Genomic DNA, 20842 nt, shown 5'->3' on the forward strand with positions numbered 1-20842 from the left:
TATAACTTGGACAGCAAATTCGAATTAGATTGGATACAATGTTATGAAGCATTATTGGAACTGTCATTAGAACTTCCCAAGCATGTAGTTTCTTGGATTTGCTATTTTATATGCTAATAATTATTTGAGTAAATATCTAAATTGATCTTTAAAAAATTTTAGATAAAAATTTTTATTATTTAATATATTTTATTCATTAAAAATTTTAAAAATTATTTTTGTTAGACAAATTGATCTCTTTGTTATTTTTAATATGCTTGTTAAATAAATAAATCTCTAACAAATTTTATTATAAGATAATTTGATAAAAATATAACTATAAAATAATTTTGAAAACAAAATGACGAAGAATGAATTTTATTCGATGGGAATACTTTTTTATGACTTATAAAGAATTAATTTATTTTTTGGTAATCGAATAAAAATTTATTTGGGATTAAAATATTTGATATAGAATTTTTTGAAGACCAAATCTAGTTTATTCTAATAATTTAAATCGTTAAATGATGGGCCCCCATTAAGAAGTTCACATTCCACAAACCATAGAAAATTTGAAAAGAGGAAAAATAATGGAGAATTCTTTGACACAAGCTCGTTCTCACAGCCACCACTTCCATTTCCACACCAATTGCTTCACAAAAACCATACATACAGAAACTAAGAGCAGCAAAAACAAAACCATCTTTTTCTTCTTCAAACCTTCTTCAAAATTCCAATCCCTCACAACCCAAGCTCGCCTTGCTTCCTCTATCCACCCACTGTCGCCACCGCCACCATCCACCAACCATGCTGTTTGGGACTCAAAGCACACCACCCTTCTTGTGGAAGCTTACCATGTTCACCGTGGACTGGGAATCTTGCTCCGGAAACTTGATAGCATAGATGGTGACCCTCTTAGGATTCTTACTGAAGACGGTGATTGGCCCAAAGAATACTTTTGGGCTGTTGTCAAGTTCCTCAAGAATGCATCAAGGTTTTCGGAAATCCTTCAGGTTTGGGACTTCTGGGACCCCTATCACTTGCAGTTTCTTGTATTTAGTTTATTTATTTATTTATTTATTTTTTTTTTTTTGACAAAGTTTGAAGCTTTGCGTAAAGCCGTAAATGTTCTTAAAATATTTAATTGAAAATAATGTAATTTGGAGTCATAATGATTTATGGGTAATAAGTGAGAATATGATACGGTTCCTTATGTGACTACTGACTATGATAAATTTATGAAAAAGACAAAGTAATAAATCTATGAATTTTTAGGTGGGTAGTGCATTTAGTATGGATAAAACACTTGTGCATCATAGTAACTCATTCATTTGCTTGCTATGTATGTAAACTCTCCACTTATTTATGGATGAACTAAAATGAATTGATGTACACATGTAAATCTATTGTCAATGTCTGGAATCTATTTAATTGCCTTTTGATGTGTAAAAGGGTTTTCTTCTTCCTTCTTTTTGGATTAATATTTCATAGTTCCTTAGCATCTTGCAGTAATTGATTCCAGGGTATTTGTGAATAATAGGTATTTGACATGTGGAAGAACATTGAGAAATCCCGGATTAGTGAGTTAAACTATAACAAGATAATATCCCTGTTAGTTGAAGGAGGGATGATGGAAGGTGCCATGTCTACATTGCAAGAGATGAAAATTCATGGTCTCAAGCCTTCTTTGGACACCTACAATCCGATTATCCACGGTTTCTCCAGAGAAGGTAAATTTGGCGAAGCTTTGTGTTTTCTTGATGAGATGAAAGAATTTGATTTAGAGCCAGACACGGAGACTTATGACGGATTAATACGAGCTTATGGTAAATTTAAAATGTATGATGAGTTTGGTAAGTGTGTGAAAAAGATGGAGTTGGATGGTTGTCCTCCTGATCATATCACTTATAATATACTTGTACAAGAGTATTCACATGGTGGGGTACTCGAAAGGATGGAAAAATTATATCAAAGAATGATTTTGAAAAGAATGCGTTTGCAATCTTCAACATTGATTGCAATGCTCGATGCTTACACCACATTTGGAATGGTTGAAAAGATGGAAATGTTTTATAGAAAATTGTTGAACTCAAAAACACGTCTAGATGATGATTTGATACGAAAAGTGGCTGAGGTTTATATCAAGAACTACATGTTTTCTAGGTTAGAGGACCTTGGATTAGATTTACGTTTAGCATTTGGTGAATCTGACCTTGTATGGTGTCTTCGCCTCCTATCTTATGCATGTCTTCTGAGTCGAAAAGGTATGGATATAATTGTTCAAGAAATGCAAGATGCCAAGGTTCATTAGAATGTTACCACTGCCAATATCATCATGCTGGCTTATGTGAAGATGAGAGATTTCAAGAGCTTGAGGATTTTGCTCTCGCTATTGCCAATGTATCGAGTGAAGCCTGATATAGTCACTGTTGGAATTGTATTCGATGCAAACAGAATCGGCTTTGATGGTAGTGGAACTTTAGAAGCATGGAGAAGAATGCGGTATCATTACCGAGTTGTAGAAATGGAAACAGATTCTCTGGTTCTTACTGCATTTGGTAAAGGCCATTTTCTAAAAAGCTGCGAAGAAATATACTCTTCCCTTCACCCAGAGTATAGAGAAAGGAAAACATGGACGTATCATGACCTTATTACTTTAGTATCAATGTATAGTGGCAAGTAACATTCATTGTATGAAAACAAAACAGATAACAAAAGAGATGGAGTATGTAAAACAGATAACAAAAGTTTCAATGTCTCGCATTATTGTTATTGTCCAGTTGGGATTAGGAGGTTGAAAAAAACACTTGTAACTAGCGGTTTAGGAATTGTAGATTTATCATACATTACATTACAATCAGCTCTGCAGCTTGTAATATTTTCCGTTTTCGGGTTGTTTCTCCCGGATTTAAAATGTATAACAAGAAAAAAGTATTTACACTCTTACAAGACATGTTTTCCTCTCCAACAATATGGGACGTTACATGGGCAGAAAAATGGTGATATGATACCAGGTAGTTTATGCATTTTCTTTGCCCATTATCATTTCTTCTATGTAAGGTAGTGCTTTGAAGGTAATAGGTTGTGTTTTTTTTTTTGTTGGACCAAGGCAGGCTGGCATGCATCTCCATGCACCACAAATACTTGCAATCCCGCTACCACCTCCTAGACATGGGCCTGCACCTAGAGTATATAAGTGAGGTAGGGCTGCTTGTGCTCGCATTGGGACTAACACTAGTTAGTGTGATTATGTGAGGGGCAATGATGATGATGAAGATGGCGATCATGAGGTAAATACATATATATAGAATCACTATGATACTTGGTAATGGAATTCCAAACATGCTTACCATTTTGAAACCTAAGCTATCTGCATCTATTATCTACAGTGAGGGTCCTCAAAAACGATTCTATTTCTTCTAAGAGCCTCTTGTTACCCACATGAAATCCCCATGAATCCATATCTATGTATGTCTCTGATGACATTAAATCAATGAGATAGCTGTAAACGTCTCCCAGATCATAAGGTGTGGTGAGGACCTGCTTTATTGGTTCAGACGGGAGACACTCGGAGTTTGTGTAAATGTGCTTTCTGCATTCCTGTAGACAATAGAAATGGCATAGCTATGACATCTAATCTAGTTGTGTAAAATGCACATATTTTAAACTTCATGCGAGTGTAATAAAGTTAACCCTAAATATAGAGCATATGTAGTTTAAACTTATAGACATAAAAATGGTAGTTACCTGGAGCATTTGACTTATAGTTGCAGTTTGCTCAGTACTTAAGAAGTCTGATTTGAGTAGTTCGTGAAGTAAAACCAGAGTTTCCGAGCTCAAACTACTTGCATCAATGCTATTAAGTATGCCAGATATGCATGAATTGTTAAACAGTATCTATATGTATGGCAGGTCTTTGAGTTTTAGCAAGTGACGGAGATGCTAAACGAGGAGATACCAAAGACGCTGTCATCTCTTCCATAATCATTCTGCACCAGTTGCTCTTTCCATGTAGTTTTGTTTGATTTTCCAGCTTTTCCCATCTCAGAAGCATTGACAGGCAAACGGCACAATTTGTAGCCACTCTCGCGTCATCATAAAAAACTAGGCCTTCCAATATACTCTTTATGGACATTAAGTACCCAACGGAGCATTTCAACTCTTCATGTGTATTGTTTATTTGATTTGATACTCTGTTAAACAACTCTAACAGGCTATAAGAAGCAATAATCTTGACCACAGGAGAACCAAAATGCAGAATTCTGCACAAATCATGGCAGTGGATGCCAATGAAGGGTAGGGGTTCTGCTGAATTTGTTAAAACAAAGAAGTTTTGCCAATCCACAACCCCTTGAACAGTGGCATGCAAACTAGAACAGAAAAATTAGCATCTAAAACATAATTGATGAAAAAAATATGTAATATTGAGGTCGATATGGTGACATTAATCAGAACGAAGAGGATATGTATAATTTATCATTTCATTATGCTGATACGAACTTTTATACCTTCTAATAGCGAAGTAATGAAGCAAAAGAACAAAGATTAATGTTTCTCCAGTGCTTGTTCCCTCATCATGGTCAACCAAAGCAGGTCCCTTTGATGCAGCAGCACAGACTGCAGTATTGACTACAGATATTATGCTAGTGTTGAAAAGAATAGTCTTTGATGCCTCTTCAAGTGCTTTACTGGTGGAAAGATGCAAAATCATGGAAAGAATACCAATTGCAAAGAGACTTTCATTACTTAAAACATCAGAATTTTCTGGTGGAATAAAATACTCCATCATCTGCAGAATCAGTAACATGCTGTTAGAACAATCACTGGACAAATCATAGTGTTACAAGTAGTTTGTTCACAAAAAAATGGTAGCATCAATGCACATTTGCATTCAACCCTTCTCTGACTGTGGTTTTGCTATTATATATTCCACTTCAATTTAGTTACTACATTTTAGACTCTCAATTCTAATATTTCAAAATCATTCTTGCAACAGATCCCCAGATTGTTGTTTTTGGCCTGTTACAGTGTTACCTATTCATATTATCATACTTTTCCAAATTCAAACATGAGCATCGCAATTCACAAGAGTTATGTTTTGCAGTCTAGATCCTTCAGGATTTTAAATGTAGAAGTTTGGCAAAATGACACCCATATGATCAGAACTCGATAATATTGTCATCATTTGATAGAGACTACACATGGAGGATCACTGACTATACTAAGTCTGATAAATAGCTAGGACTAGGAGTAAAGGGAACTAGAAAGTCCAGGTTCCAAAATCCAAATCCAAAGCTAGCGTAAATTGCAAGGACTAAAATGATAAATTAACCAAACCAAAACTAGAATATCTAAACATGGTCATGATTAATTTATATAATCTCTAAACAACTTTAATACTCGAAACAAACTTTCTAACAATAGGAAGCAATGTGCCTAAGTATATACCTTCATGGTTACTGCAATCCAACTCTGATCAGCTGAAAGTGCTTCAGGATGCACTGAACTCAAAATGTTAAAAACTAAAAGCAAGATGGACATGAAAGTTGTTTCTGAGAAGGTATTGCTCGAATAGCACCAAGTCCTGATTGTTGACCCTATTCCATGCAAAGATAGCTGGTCAGAAGCAGCTGGACAGATGTGAATTAAGGTTGCCATAAGATTTAGAACCGAAATCACATCATGTTCTTGACCTTCTTCCTCAAAGAGCTGTGCCAATAAGCATATGAAAAGTCTAGCTCCATAATTATCTTTTTCAGATACTAACTCTGCAAGCGTCTGTACATCTATAGTTTGATAAATGTTCCCAATAATTATGTCACCTCCTTCTAAGTTGTAGCTTCTGCAGAATGCTAAAATTTGATGACCCAAAGATTCGACTATATTCTCTTGTTGAAACAACCACCTCAATGATACTGTGTGAATACTTCCAGAAAGTAAATCCCATTCATCATTCTTTATGAGCCGAAACAGAATCTCTTCAGCTTCTCGACTGTAATGAATTCCGTGGTTCATCTTGCCAAGACCCCTTAACAATCCGTACAGATTTACCAGTTGTGTCACTATCAAGTTATCTTTGGTTGGATCATGAAAATCACTTCCATTCAGAAGAATATATTGTTCAAGGGAAGCTAAAACCAACTTCTCATCAGCAATTCTGGTAAATGAAAGTCAAATAAAGTTGTTAGGGAAACATAGAAGTTGATGAATTGTCAAATACAGAAATACGAATAAAATGAAATAGACAGTTCAACAACCTTATATCATATAGTGTACGAGTATACATAATCAGCAAAATAGCAGTTTGGCAAGAGGACAAGTTTAAATTGTTACTTCTCCTCTGCCCAAGTAGAAAGACTAAGTCAACAGGATCGGATGGTAGGTCCAATGCAGCATCTCTAATTGGTTGTCCAGAATCATTTCCCTGGAGAGAATCTATAAGGGAGCTGAGTAACAAATATACTCTATATTTCATCCTATCTCCAGTAAACAAACCCAAACATCCAAATGAAAAACTGAACCAACTGGATGAAATCAGGGACTCTGCAAATTCCATGGCATCATTACTAGAATGCAAAAGTATCAAATGAAAAGTTTCAAGCACAGCCAGGACAATTTCCTCTTCCATTTCATGGATGCCAGATACGAGCCAAGGAAGCAAATGTGTTCTACATATATCTAGAATGCAGCTTCTAAGTGTCAGCTTACTAGAGTTGATGGTGTTCCCATCATGACTGTATGCATATGCCTCTTTAAGTAGGTACAGACATTGCAAGATTTGGTTAATGTCCCTTTCAGAGATGCAGATACAAGATAATGCGGCATGTTTCACTGCATCCTCAACAGATTTTGGCAGATCTAAATCTCCATTACAAGATGGAGATCTGATAAGGACCACAAAGACTGAGCAAGCCATTATAAAAGTATCAGGAGTCATACCCATCTCTCCATTAGAATTCTTTTTAAGCATTTTTATCAAAACAAGAACCAACTCCTCCATTTGAGAAGATGATACAGCTCCAGGACACTCAGAAATGCATTCATAAATGAGCTTCAAAGTCTGGTATTGAGCTGGGTGAAAAGGAACTTCAGCCACATAATGTAATACTGGAATCAGAGTGTGAAACCCAATAACAAGCCTTAGTTTGAAAGCTTCCTTAGCAGTTGATAAAAAATCAAGTACCTGAAGGCACATCCTAACTACAGGATCCTTACAATTTGTTCATAAAAATGGAACAACATAAGTCACTTATTTGTAACATGAAGAACCAAATTAAGAATCGCATTTACAAACTTTAAAAGGAAAAAGGTGAGCTAAGCTAAACTAGACCAATCAAACTCATCTAGGTAACTGACTATACATTTCATTCAATCAGCAATGAATCCAAACTGTAACTGATAGAAACCGGTTTGGTTTAGTTTACAAGAGGAAAGGCAAGTATTCTACTTGCTGGTTTTTAGTTGTTTTAGTTCATAATTGCTGTGAATTAGCTATCGGGTTGTTTCCTTTGAGCTTCACTAGCAGGCATAAGGGCAATAGTTCTTAGTCCTAGCTGCTGCCTATAAATACTAGTTGATTAGTTAATTTTAATTTTATGAATTTTCTGTTAAAACTGTTAGAACTAGAAAGGAAGAACTCCCTCCACAGTTGGTAGTTCCAACCTTGTATTCCAACAAGGGAATTGTGATTTGCAATCCCTAATCATCAATAAAGCCTACCGTTTCTGCTACTCCCTGAACCTATCACTAACGCATGGACATACTAGTTAGCAATTTTTAGGTGTACTTACCTGAATATCTTAATACTTCAAATACATAATCTGCAATGTTTTCTTCTACCATGACATGAATCTGATTGTCTAAAGTTCCAATGGAAGACAGATAATGAAATAGTAAATCCAGAGTGCTGATTTGGACTTGACTGTTCGATGAAAGCAGTGGACCTTTGATGGCTTCTGCAAGCAGATTAACCAGAGATAACTCCTTGGCTCCCTCAATGTTTTCTTCAGAGTCAGCTCCATCAGAGTAAGAAAGGTGACAAGTATCATATGCACCTTCTTCCCTGAGCAAATGTCCTTGAGCCAACATAGTCAAAAGTGCTAATCAATAATGAAGGAGAACTGTTAGTCAAAGTAAAACAATACTGAAAGTTATGTCATACTACAGAATGAGTCTTTACTGTTGCTAAAGCCGTTTGGATGACTAACATTAATTACTCATTCATTAATCCAGCAATGTCTGCTTAGCATATATACTCTGTAGCTTATGTGTGCATAGTCTTAGAGAGATACAAGCAGAAAACCAATCTTATTGATATCATGATATACAGATGATCATATATGAAGTTCTGCATAATATGGCAAACTTTTTGTGTCTTTATATCGTCAGCGTGTAACAGCACCAGGGGCTAGGGCCTCCTAATTGCAAACATCTATTAGATTGTATCATCTTGTTTGTAATGAGTTTCAATGCAAGAAAAGAGTAAAAACATGTTTTGGAGAATGCCAATGGTATCAGCTCCTTAAGATGAAAGCATGAGGACCAAGTAACAGAGAGAAATGAGAGAGCTTGGAATTGTGAATGAGAAAATAGACATGACAAGCTAAGTAAGACAAAAGACATGTTAGTAAACTCTAAATGAAATGAGAATGAACTTCTAACTAACTACACACACCAAGACCGACCTAACTAACTGCATGTTGAACCAGTGTAACTGCCAATAACAACTATCATAGAAATTCTTGATGTCAAATCTTACTAAATGTCCAAAACTGGCCTCGTCACAAACAAAACAGAAATACTGAAAATTGAAACTTCAGCAACAAACAAAAAGATTGTGAGATTGATAACAGACCAATACAATTCAAGCGAACATCATCATTTTGAGACTTCATGAGAACGTCTCCCAATAGGTACAGGAGCGTCGGACAAAAGGGAACTAAGATATCAGTGTCATCTCCCTCAGTAGATGTATTCTTAAGAGCATACAGTTTGTAAAGGACAAAAAGGATCTCGCCACGGATCTCATCACTGCACTGAGGAAGTAGAGGGCTTACAACATCCAAATCAAATTTGAAAAAACTATTATGCATATCAGAACCAATACAATTGTTTACCTTGGCAATTGAAGACCGGTAACAAGAATGGTAATGAGGCCGTATACATCTCTGATATGTGCTATTAGATCATCATTTTCACAATTCAGAAGAACCCCAAGGCAGTGTATCTGTACACTCAAACCACAAAAAAAAAAAAAACGACAGTCAATAAATTTTTCCCTTCATTGTGTCAAGAATAATGGAAATAAAAACTCTTCTACAATGTTCCAATAGAGTAAAAAAAGAGGACAACCCGGCGCATAAGCATCTTGCGTTAAGGCAGGGTCCGGGAAGAGTCGCACCAAAGGGTGTAATATATGCAGCCTAACCTGATAATTACATCAGTGGCTGTTTCCACGGCTTGAACTCATGACCTGGAGGTCATATGGACTGTTAATTGTACTTCAAGACTGCATAGAGTCATATGTTAAGTTTAAATTTGTGGTCCGCCACCAAAACAACAACCATGACTGCATCCACAATCACAGAAATTACAGTGATTGTGGCTACAGAGATTTCAGTCAGAGCAAAATCTCATAGTTTTGGAAGCCTTGGAAATGCATATAAATTCATAACAACTTCAATTTTAGTCCAATTTCCCCAATTCAGTAAATGCAACATAACAACAATCACAATTTAAAAGCATCACTAGATAAATAATTCGTTACATGCAAAAAACATATCACCGCATTACATTTGATTTCATGTAAGGTATTTAAACAAATAAACTGTCAGATGAAACCAATAATCCAAAACTTATATGATCGGAAAGTAAATCAAAATTACCATGTGCAACTGACGGGAGCTCCAGGCCAGAGTACCGGAGGCAATCCTATCGAAAACCCGACCGACGAACTCTTGTCGAACGGAGGGATCATTGGATGCGCAGAGATTGACAATGAGGCGGATAATCTGCGCAGCAATGGGCTCATCGTCGAAGGAGGAGAGGGCAGCGACGAGAGGAGAGAGGAGGAACTGAGGGTGGAATGCGAGCACTGATAGGAGGAAGGGAGGGTGAGAGAGGGACCGTTCGATCTGGGAGAGAGCATAGGACACGTGGACGGTTGGGGAGAGAGGGTTTGAGACTAGGTTGGAGAAGCAGAGGAGGCAGATGGAGCCGCCGAGCTGAGTCCGGAGATTTAAGGAGGAACGGTGGCCCTGGGAGCATGAGGTGTCGTTGACGAAGACAGTGTCAGCTTCTTCTTCGAAATCCAAATCCACTTCCTGCGAATCGTACATTCTCGTCCGGGTTCAAGCTCAGAAACGATGAGGACGAGGCGTATGTTCAAACTTGCTTTTGGCGCCAAAGTAACAGCAAAATGTGCTGAGGCATGCGGAGATCCGAAATGTTTATTTTGTTTATTTATATTTTAGGGCAAATAACCCATATAAACAAAGCATTGGTTAAATTTACACAATTCTACCAAAATAAAAAACGTTACAAGTTCCACCAAGAGCACATTTTTTATATAGTTCGAATTACACTAATTCGAATTACACATTTATAGTAATTCGAATCACACTGATTCGAACTACACACACGCACTCAAGCACTAATTCGAATCAAGTTGATTCAAATTACACACAGAGAAAGAGACACTAATTCGAATGGGCTAGGTTCGAATTACTCCATGTTTTGCCTATATAAGGAGTTCGAACCAACTTCATTCGAACCACTATTTCAAATTCATACCCCACCAAATCCTAGAAAAAACGACCCAAAACGACTCCAACAAAGGCTTGAGCAGAATATTTAGCTGATGGGGGATAATTTGGACAGACTTTATCGATTAGATGTAGTAGCCTATATAACTGGTGTCATCAACAAAGAGGTTAGTGCCAACTTGTTCTTTTAAAATAGGAGGACTTAATTTTTTTTATATATTTATTGTTAGTGGTTTTGATAGTGAATGATGTTAGTGGCATTGTTAGTGAATGATTTTAGGGGTTTTATTAGTGGTTTTGATAGTGAATGATGTTAGTGGTTTTGTTAGGGGTTTTGTTAGTTGTTTAGGGTGAATGATGTTAGTGGTTTTGTTAGTGGTTTTGGGGGTGGTTTCATTAGTGGTTTCGTCAGCGAATGATGCTAGTGGTTATGTTAGTGACTTTGTTAGTGGTTTTGTTGGTGGTTTTGTTGGTGGTTTTGTTAGTGGTTTTGTTAGTGGTTTTCTTAATGGTTTTGTTGGTGGTTTTATTAGTGGTTTTGTTAGTGAATGATCTTTTGTTAGTGAATGATTAAAGTTATTTTTTATTTTCTGGAACATTATCTTTGCAGCCCCAGCGATGCATCTCGAGCATGCAACGGCAGCAGGGTATGCGTATGGACGAGAGGTACATTCCGTACTTACAGATGGCCGGCTTATACCATCTTGCGAGGCTGAACGAGAGATGGTTCATATTGGATGAGCCCCTGGTCAGTGCGTTCGTTGAGCGCTGGCGTCCAGAGACGCACACGTTCCATATGTTGTTCGGGGAGTGCACTATTACACTGCAGGACGTGGCGTACCAGTTAGGACTACCGATCGATGGATGTTATGTTAGTGGTTACCTGACAGATTTCCAGACGTACATCCAAGGTGGTCGGCCAGCTTGGGTGTGGTTCTAGGAGTTGCTGGGTGTGTTACCTCCTGTGAACTAAATCCAGAAGTTTGCAGTGAACTGCAGCTGGTTCTAGGAGACCTTCGGAGAGCTCCCTGAGGGAGCCGATGAGCCCACAGTTAGGAGGTATACCCGGGCCTATATCATGATGCTGTTAGGGACTCAGCTATTTGCTGATAAGTCCGGCATCAGCATTCACATTAGGTGGCTCCCCTACGTAACTAGGCTTGAGGACATGGGTGGGTACAGCTGGGGATCAGCTGCTCTCTCGTGGTTATACCGGTGCATGTGTCGAATGTCAGGGCAAAATTTGCGGCCACATATTGAATACAGAATGTACGGTATGCAGCAGGTGGTAGCCATCCTCCATCGGGAGCCTCAAGTGCAACCTTGATACCGTTGTGCCTATCTGATATCACCAGGATCCCCGGTTGCGGGGTCACGTGCTGGCGGAGATGGGATAGAAAGAACAACTAGGACTCCGCATTCTCACTCTCCACGAGTGCAAATGCAATAGGCAGGATGTTGGAGTTCCCGTCCTGTGTAATCGCAATGAGCAACGTACCCCCATATTTACCGTACAAGTGCGTCCCGTCGATACTCACCAACAGCTTGCAATGCCGCAATGCCTCAATACATGGTGGGAACATCAAAAAAAGCCGGTGAAATAGGCTTGCGAACCGTCCACCTGTCCCCCCAATAGAACAGGACTCGTTCTCAGCACTGCAACACTACCAGGCATCGTCAGCTGCACTCCCAAGACCCATCGCGGCAACTCGTTGTATGACTCATCCCAATCTCGGTAAATATGGGCCACGGCCTTCTTCTTGACCAACCAAACCCTCCTTAAGTCGGCCTGAACCCAAAGTGTGCCTCCGTCGCATTCGGCACCCTCTCCACGATACCAACCTCTCCGCCACCACTGCAGTTGAGATCAACGGCGAACGACGGGGACGCGACAGGCTCCTCCCTAGGTGCATTCACGGGCATGGACGAACATGCACCAATGGGTCTCGAGCTAGAACCGGCTACGGTGCCTAGAGTTTGGGTATTCCGGTTCGAACCTCCCGAGCTAGATACCACATCAACCAACTTTGCCAACAACTCAGGTGTCCTGACCTCGAAAAACTGGCGACGACAATGGAACAGGACTGCAAATCCTCGTCAGTCCCTATAACAAAAGAATCGTACTTCATGTCATCTCTAAGCACTGAGATCGGAATGCGGTAGAATAGCTTCTGAACACGTTTCACGCCTTGCAGCCCAAGTTTTTGTATTATAGAATTCAAGAAGTCATCGAATCTCGTCGTTGGTCTCATAAAAATACTCAGAGGATCTTTATCAGTAAACTTCACACCGGAGCGTGTCTTTCTCTTAATCGACCCTCTATAATGCACCAACACTACAAAGCTCTCCTCACTAGCCATTTAGTCTCACTCAAATGAACTCAATTCACGTTCACACCATATTTATACACGTATGGGGCTTCTTAATTTGAAACAGCCCAATTCGAATTACATACACATAATTCGAATTAGATACATTTGAACTATAATCAGAATTCCTCACCATGTAATTTGAATCAGATAGATTCGAACTTCTCCTTGCATGGTTCGAATTAGTTTGATTCGAACTATTTACACTGCAAGCCTAATTAATGCATGTTCAAATAAAACACACATATGCATATGATGTATGCTTGCCCATTTGGCTGATGAGTCTCATCTGTCGGTTATAAAGCCAAACCTGACATGTCTGGTAGCTAACCCTGAACAGAACACCAAACATGGAGCAAGTGGGATAACGCTACAACCCTTGCATCTTATCAGCGTACCTGGAGCAGAGAACAACCTCACCACTACTTGTTACCCAGGCGGTGTTATAGTTCTCGACCCAGAGCAAGTGGCGACAGAACTCAGCCCTTGCATCTTACCTGAAACCTCAACTCTCCCAGAGCAAGTGGATAACACCACTGTGGTGCGCAAATTTGTGACTCACACAACTGAACCGGCAAGTGTACCGAGTTGTCCAAGTAATACCTCAGGTGAGTGAGGGTCAAATCCCACGAGGATTGCTTCGGAGGTGCTTCTTCTTCTGGATTAACACGTCATACTCACTACTCCAACGATGGATGATTCATTCAATGCCAAGGATATAAGTGATTAAGCCATTGGTCATGGTCATTAATCTCCTCAGGTCCAAACCAAACACCCGAACAGGCTAGATTAATTTGGGAGAGGGTGAAGCGCACGCAATTCAATCTCTTGGTGATCCTACTCAAAACGCCACAGACAAGGTCGGATCTTCCGAATCAGAGGATGATGCTCTATGATTCTAGCCTGTAGAGCCACAAGAACCTCAATTACCCCTGACTAACGAGGTTTTATGTCACATACCCCGATTATCCCAGATAACTTATTGGAACCTGTGATGCATTCTCAAGTTGTAGCTCAATACTATCCAGGTCAGGACTCGTAAGGAACTCATGTAGAATCAAGATTCATAAGGATGAAGAACAACAATGCATCATAGAATAGAATCAAACATAGATTGAAGTAGAAAAAGTAATTGCATTAATCCATAGGAATTAGCAGAGCTCCTAACCTTAACCTAGGAGGTTTAGTTGCTCATACTGTACAGAAAATAATATGTAAGGTTGGAAGGTTGTGGAGAGAGAGATCCTAAACAATGGTGATCTTCCCTTATATATACTAATCTAAACCTAAAAGGACATTAATAATAATTCGAAATTACAAAAATAGAATAGACTAAGCTAAAGGTGCAAAAGTCCACTTTTGGGCCCACTTGGTGAGTGTTTGGGTTGAGCTTGGCATCCAACTTGAAGAAGTGGGTATTGAATGCCCACTAGGGGGTAGATATGCTGCTTTCTTGCTCCCCTTGTGGCATTGAACGCAGAGTTTGGGCATTCAACGTTGGCTTGAGTCCTTTTGGGGCGTTGAACGCCAGAAAGGGGGTAGTTTGGGCGTTCAACGCCCAATTTGGGCAGTCTAATTCAAAGAAAAGTATAGACCATTATATATTGCTGGAAAACCCTGAAAGTTAGATTTCTAACACCATTGAGAAAGTGTCATTTAGACCTCTGTAGCTCCAGAAATTCCCATTTGAATGCACGGAGGTCAGAATCTGACAGCATCTGCTATGCTTTCCTTGTCTTAGAATCAGACTTTGGCAAAACTTGCCAAATTCACCCAAAATTTACCTAAATTCATAGAAAAAATACAAAAGCTCAAAGTAGTATAAAAAAAGTGAATTTTGCAATAAAACCTACTAAAACATAATAAAACTTAACGGAAATTACTGAAAACAGAAAGAAAACAATGCCAAAAAGTGTATAAAATATCCACTCATCAGAACACCAAACTTAAACTGTTGCTTGTCCTCAAGCAACCAAAACAAAGTAGGACCAAAAAGAAGAGAAAGATACAATAAGTCTTAATGTTTTTTCAATGAAGCTTAGTTCCAATTAACAACCCAATAATTATCACTAAATGTTAGACATTATGGCTCTAGTAATCCATACACTCATTTCTCCCAAGGCAAGGGGTAAAAATTACCCCATAATCAAAATTGGCATTTCATCAAACACATAGTGGGCATAAACATAAAACATGGTAAAATTGGAAAAATAATGAAAGCTATGAACCACAAATGATAACAAGCAACAAAAGCAACTCAACAAACATAAAAAAGAGCATCAAACATCAAATTCATAAACCAAAACTCAAAATTGTAAAACTATGTATCTATAGACAAGAGAAGTTGAAATAGGAACAAGTGTAGAACAAGTAATGTAAATAAAAGGGAAATTAAAGAAATACTTACAATGCAATTGCTATAATCCAAAATCAAACTTGAAGTATAAAATGCTACAAACCCTAATTAAACCTAAGAAAGAATTTTCTAATCTACACTCCTCCTACTCCTACTATGTAAAACTATGGAAAATAAAATCTAAGTCCTAATGCCTTCATATGAGATGTTTCCCCTTCAGATAACTCTTGATTTCATCCTCAAGCCTTTAGAAATAGGCCAAAAAGAGCCCCAAAATGCGAGTGCACATGCAATTTTAATGAAGGCACGCACTAGTACCTGTGCGGACGCACAGATGTGTGCGTGCGCACAGGTCGCTGAATTTGCACTTGTGCGTACGCACAGATGATTGTGCGCACGCACACTTCGCAATGCTTTGGATTCGCTCTGCTTGGGTTCTTGTGCGTACGCACAGATGGTTATGCGTACGCACGCATGCTGATTTCCTTATTGTGCATACGCACGCTTGCTTGTGTGTACGCACACATGGCTGTGTGCTTTTCCTTTGTTTTCTTCATGCTTTCTCCCTTTGTACATGCTTCCTTCCACTCTTGCCTTGCCAAACTTGCCTCTAGGACCTAAAATCACTCAACAAACATGTCATGGCATCGCATGGCATAAAAGTGGGATTAATATCACTAATTTAAGCTCAAAAATGCATGTTTTCACATTTAGGCACAATCTAGAGAGAAAACACAAAAGCATGCTATTTAAGTGAATAAGTGTGAGTTTATGCGATGAAATCCATCTAATTATAGCCAAAATATATCATCAAATATGAATTTATCATCCTACATCGGACCATGGTGCGCCATGTATGGAATCCTTGTCCATCTTTCTTTTGTTTTTCTGTTATCCACAGATTTGTATAAAATTCATGGATCATTATTATTCCAACATTGGTTCTAGGGTTGGCCAAAATTTTCCAACCCCTCATTCGAATCTGCTCTTAGATTTTCAGATATTCATCTTCTTTTAACTCAAACTTGACTTTTGGAATCACTGTCTTCTTGCACATTACCTTATAGTAATGTTCCACATGAAGCTTGGAGTAGAATCTGTAAGGTTTATAGGCAGTTGTTGGTGGATCGCTTTCTTTCTTATTTGTTGATGTGGATCTTTCACTTCTTGGAGCCATGGATTGTAAATAATTGAAAGAGTAATGCTCTTACCACACCAAACTTAAAAGGTTTGCTCGTTCTGAGCAAAAAAGAGAAGTGGAGGGGACGTATGAAGGAGGAAGAGGGGTGTGAAGGAGGTAGAGAGATTTGAATGTGGAGAAAGAGCATAGAGGATGGGTCTTTATAAATTTTGAATTTTTAAAAATATGATTAAAGAAAAAAAACAAGATATGATTGAAAATCAATTTGAATGAAGAAAGATTTGAAAAAAAATTTGAAAGAGGATCATGTGGAAAGCGAGGATATTCATAAAGAAAAGATATGGAGGATAAGATATTTATTAAAAAGATTTGAAAAAAAAATTGAATTGAAAGAGATTTGATTCGAAAAGATAAGGGTGGAAATTAAGTTGTTGAAAGAGATATGGTTTAAATTCAATTTTTAAATTAGAAGAGATAGTGATTTGAAGAGAAGATTAATGAAAATATATGGTTTTGAAAAGATATGGTTTGACCAAGTCAACCCCTCCTTCCCTTCCTTAAAAATTCGAATGCCTGGCACACCCCCTCAAAGGCGTTCACCGCCCAAGTCTGGCATTGAACGCCAGGTGGTGTCTCTCTTTTTTTTTATTAGGGCATTCAACGCTAAGAATGGGCATTGAATGCCCAAGGGGGACCACAAAATGGTCCTGAGCCTGCCCCTGTTTAATTACAAATGTTAAAAAGCAAAGGAAAACTATAAAAATTAATAAGAAATGAACAAAAAATGAATATGAATGAGAAAAAATAAAAGGACTAAGACAATAATACACTACTTATGGTTGAGTTGCCTCCCAACAAGCGTTTCTTTACCGTCATTAGCTTGACCTTACAGTTGTCATGTTAGCAACAGTGTAGAGCTCTCTTGCTCCAGATTGTCCCTTAGATAATGATTGACTCTCTGTCCATTCACTATAAATCTTTTATCAGAGTGTCTGTCTTGGAGTTCTATATGACCAGAAGGTGATACATTAGTGACCATAAAAGGTCCCGTCCATCGGGACTTGAGCTTCTCAGGGAAAAGCTTGAGTCTGAAATTGAAGAGTAAAACCTTCTGACTCGGCTCGAAGACTCTGGAGGAGAACTTTTGATCATGCCATTTCTTGGCCCTTTCCTTGTAAATTTTAGCATTGTTAAATGTAGCTTGTCAGAATTCATCCAATTCATTTAACTAGAGCAATCTTTTGTCTCCTGCAGCCTTGGCATTAAAGTTGAGGAATCTGGTTGCCCAGTAGGCTCTGTGTTCCAGTTCCACTGGTAAATGACATGCCTTGCCATAGACCAACTGGTAGGGTGACATCTGGGCGTCATCAAGCTTCCGTGCCCAATCTCCTCTAGAGGTACTCATTGTTCTTTCTAGGATTCTTTTGAGCTCCCGGTTGGAGACTGGTGCACAAAACTGGTTCTGCACGTTTCGTACAGATAGATCGGCAAGTATACCAGGTTGTCCAAGTAAATTCTTTCAACAATTTACACTATATTCCATAGCAATGATACAAGATAAATAATTCAATGGCGTGAATTGAGACTTGAGGTAGGTACTAGCTACTTATATACATCCTTCTATGATGAATGAATTATTTCACAAAATAATGTCAAAACTTTTTAGGAGCAATCGTCGCTTAGTTTGGTGTAGGGTTTAGGGTTATCTGAACGAGTTAGGGCAATTGTAAGAAGGAGAAAGCTAAAGTTTGGAAGAGTAGATGGGGTATTGCAATTGTAACTTAGTAATTTCAAAGGGAGTTCTCTGAATTTTTTTTTTTGAAACCTTTTGGCCACGCTTTTGAAGCATATCAAAAGAGTTGTAAAAAATTGCTACACTTTTAAAATGACCTTATAACAAAACTCTGTCGCTACGCTTTAAAAGTGTGCCTGTTTTTCTCTGCAAAAAAATATGGCCAAATCTCGAATCAATTGTCACCCTCATAAAAGCGTGACCATTGACCCCTTTTACCATGCTTTTGAAGCATAGTAAGAAAAAGCGTAGACAAATCTCTATTTAGTCGCTACTCTCGTAAAAGCGTGGTCATTAACCACTTTTGGCCATACTTTTAAAGCATAACAAAAAAAAATGTGGCGATAAACTTTTTTTCTTGTAGTGCAATATCCTTTAGCCTCTCGCCGGACATAATTTTTATATTTTTCTGCATTTAAAGCAAAGAAAGTTTTTATAGACCTACCTAAAAAATGAAGTCCAACAACTAAATTAATTAATTAACTAATAAATATATTGATGGTATAAATTAATTAATCAACTAATAAATATTATATAGTATTGTTATATTGTTTAACTATTCATTAAGTATTATTTTATTTATATCTAATATTTTTTTATACCGTCTTAGATGATTAGCATGAGGTAGGAAATCAGGAATTGAGTATGTTTAAGTACATTTTATTTTATTTGAATTTTTTTTATTTTTTAGTTAGTGCTATTGTTTTTTTTATTTTGTTAAATTTTTCTTTTTAAAAAATATTATTATTTCAAAGTATACATTATAGGAGTTTGTATTTTGTCATTCATATTTGTCAGATTATCAAAATAAATTATACTATTTTTATGGCCAATAAATATTTTAACCAATATTTAATAGGGCCAAAGTTTCAATTCGCAACAAAAATTTAAATTGACAAGCTCATGTGTAAGGTATAGAAACCAAGGATATTTTAAATAAAGCATCATTTGTAATCAACTGATGAGTTATTTTGTTTTCGTAAGAAGGTGATAAGTTATTTTCTCTCATATTTTATTTTGAATTTTATTTTACTATAGCATTATTCTTATATTATTTATAAATATATTGATTATATAAATTAATTAGTATGAGGTAAGAATTAGGGCAAATCACTTAAATAAGCTAATAGGAGCTCAAAATTACACAAATCAGCCAAATGCAAAAATAGTTCATGAATCAACCAGAGACACATATCTATGTAATTCGAATTAGGTTAATTCAAACTTCATCTCCATGTAATTCGAATCATACTGATTCGAACTACCTACACAGGCACACACCCACTAATTCGAATCAACCTAATTCGAATTACACCCACACTAATTCGAATCAGGGTGATTCGAATTACACTCACACACGCTGCATATAGTAATTCGAATTGGTTAGATTCGAATTACTAATGATTTAATTCTACCCATTCTTTTATTAAAAAAATTAATAATTGATTAAAAAAATTAATAATTTAAAAATTAAAAAATATATATTTTATTTCATGCATTAAAAAAAAGCTAACAAAATATTTAATTACGAGACTTCTTTAAAATATTAATGAGCTATCAATTCGAATTTCATACAATACTCTTTTGTCCATTTTTAATAGCTTATGAATATTTTTTAATAAATTTTTTTAATAAATTTATTTAAATTATACCACAAAAAAATATTTTATTCTATACAAAATAATTTAAAAGAATAACTTAAAAGATGTTAGGAGTACTATAAAAATTTGTAATATCCTAATGACTTAAGACATTAAAAAAATACTCTACATAGTCAATAATAATTTAGAAATTAAAAAAAAAATATAGTTATAATCAGTATTTACCTAAATTACTAAAATATTACAAATTTTTATAGTACTCCTAACATTTTCTAAGCCATTTTTTAAAATTGTTTTGCATAGAATAAATGACATTTTAAGCCATTTTAAGCCATTTTAAACTATTTTCTATGCAAAACAATTTAAAGGAAAAATGACTTAAAAATATTAGGAGTACTATAAAAGTTTATAATATTTTAGTAATTTAGGTAATACTGGTTATAACTATATTTTTTTTTATTTCTAAATTATTATTGGCTATGTAGAGTATTTCTTGAATGTCCTAAGTTATTAGAACATTACAAATTTTTATAGTACTCCTAACATCTTTTAAGCCATTTTTTTAAAATTATTTTGTATAGAATAAAATATTTTTTTGTGGTATAATTTAAATAAATTTATTAAAAAATTTTATAAAAAAATATTCATGAGCTATTAAAAAAAGAGTATTGTATGAAATTCGAATTGATAGCTCATTAATATTTTAAAGAAGTCTCGTAATTAAATATTTTGTTAGCTTTTTTTTTAATGCATGAAATAAAATATATATTTTTTTAATTTTTAAATTATTAATTTTTTAATTAATTATTAATTTTTTAATAAAAAAATGGGCAGAATTAAA

At 36.6% G+C, this 20842-nt stretch overlaps 1 protein-coding gene and 1 pseudogene across 2 annotated transcripts; one reads left to right on the plus strand and one right to left on the minus strand.

Annotated features, from left to right (window-relative positions):
* The first annotated feature begins 550 nt into the window (after positions 1 to 550).
* On the plus strand, positions 551 to 2932 carry LOC107613780 (pentatricopeptide repeat-containing protein At4g14190, chloroplastic-like). Its single transcript, XM_088497612.1, has 2 exons — positions 551 to 992; positions 1520 to 2932. The coding sequence occupies exons 1-2, from the start codon at positions 570 to 572 to the stop codon at positions 2288 to 2290; spliced, it is 1194 nt and encodes a 397-aa protein (XP_088353738.1). The 5' UTR covers positions 551 to 569; the 3' UTR covers positions 2291 to 2932.
* LOC107610802 (protein PUTATIVE RECOMBINATION INITIATION DEFECT 1-like) lies at positions 2800 to 10339 on the minus strand (annotated as a pseudogene). The gene is made up of 9 exons (XR_015896909.1): positions 9864 to 10339; positions 9096 to 9205; positions 8834 to 9009; positions 7770 to 8078; positions 6237 to 7197; positions 5428 to 6136; positions 4488 to 4768; positions 3727 to 4349; positions 2800 to 3579 (listed from the first exon to the last, which is right to left on the minus strand). The product of XR_015896909.1 is annotated as a protein PUTATIVE RECOMBINATION INITIATION DEFECT 1-like (transcript).
* Between the last annotated feature and the right edge of the window lie 10503 nt (positions 10340 to 20842).

The sequence above is a fragment of the Arachis ipaensis genome, chromosome B8, assembly GCF_059453495.1.
Source record: "Arachis ipaensis isolate K30076 ecotype BB chromosome B8, ASM5945349v1, whole genome shotgun sequence".
Taxonomy (NCBI): domain Eukaryota; kingdom Viridiplantae; phylum Streptophyta; class Magnoliopsida; order Fabales; family Fabaceae; genus Arachis; species Arachis ipaensis.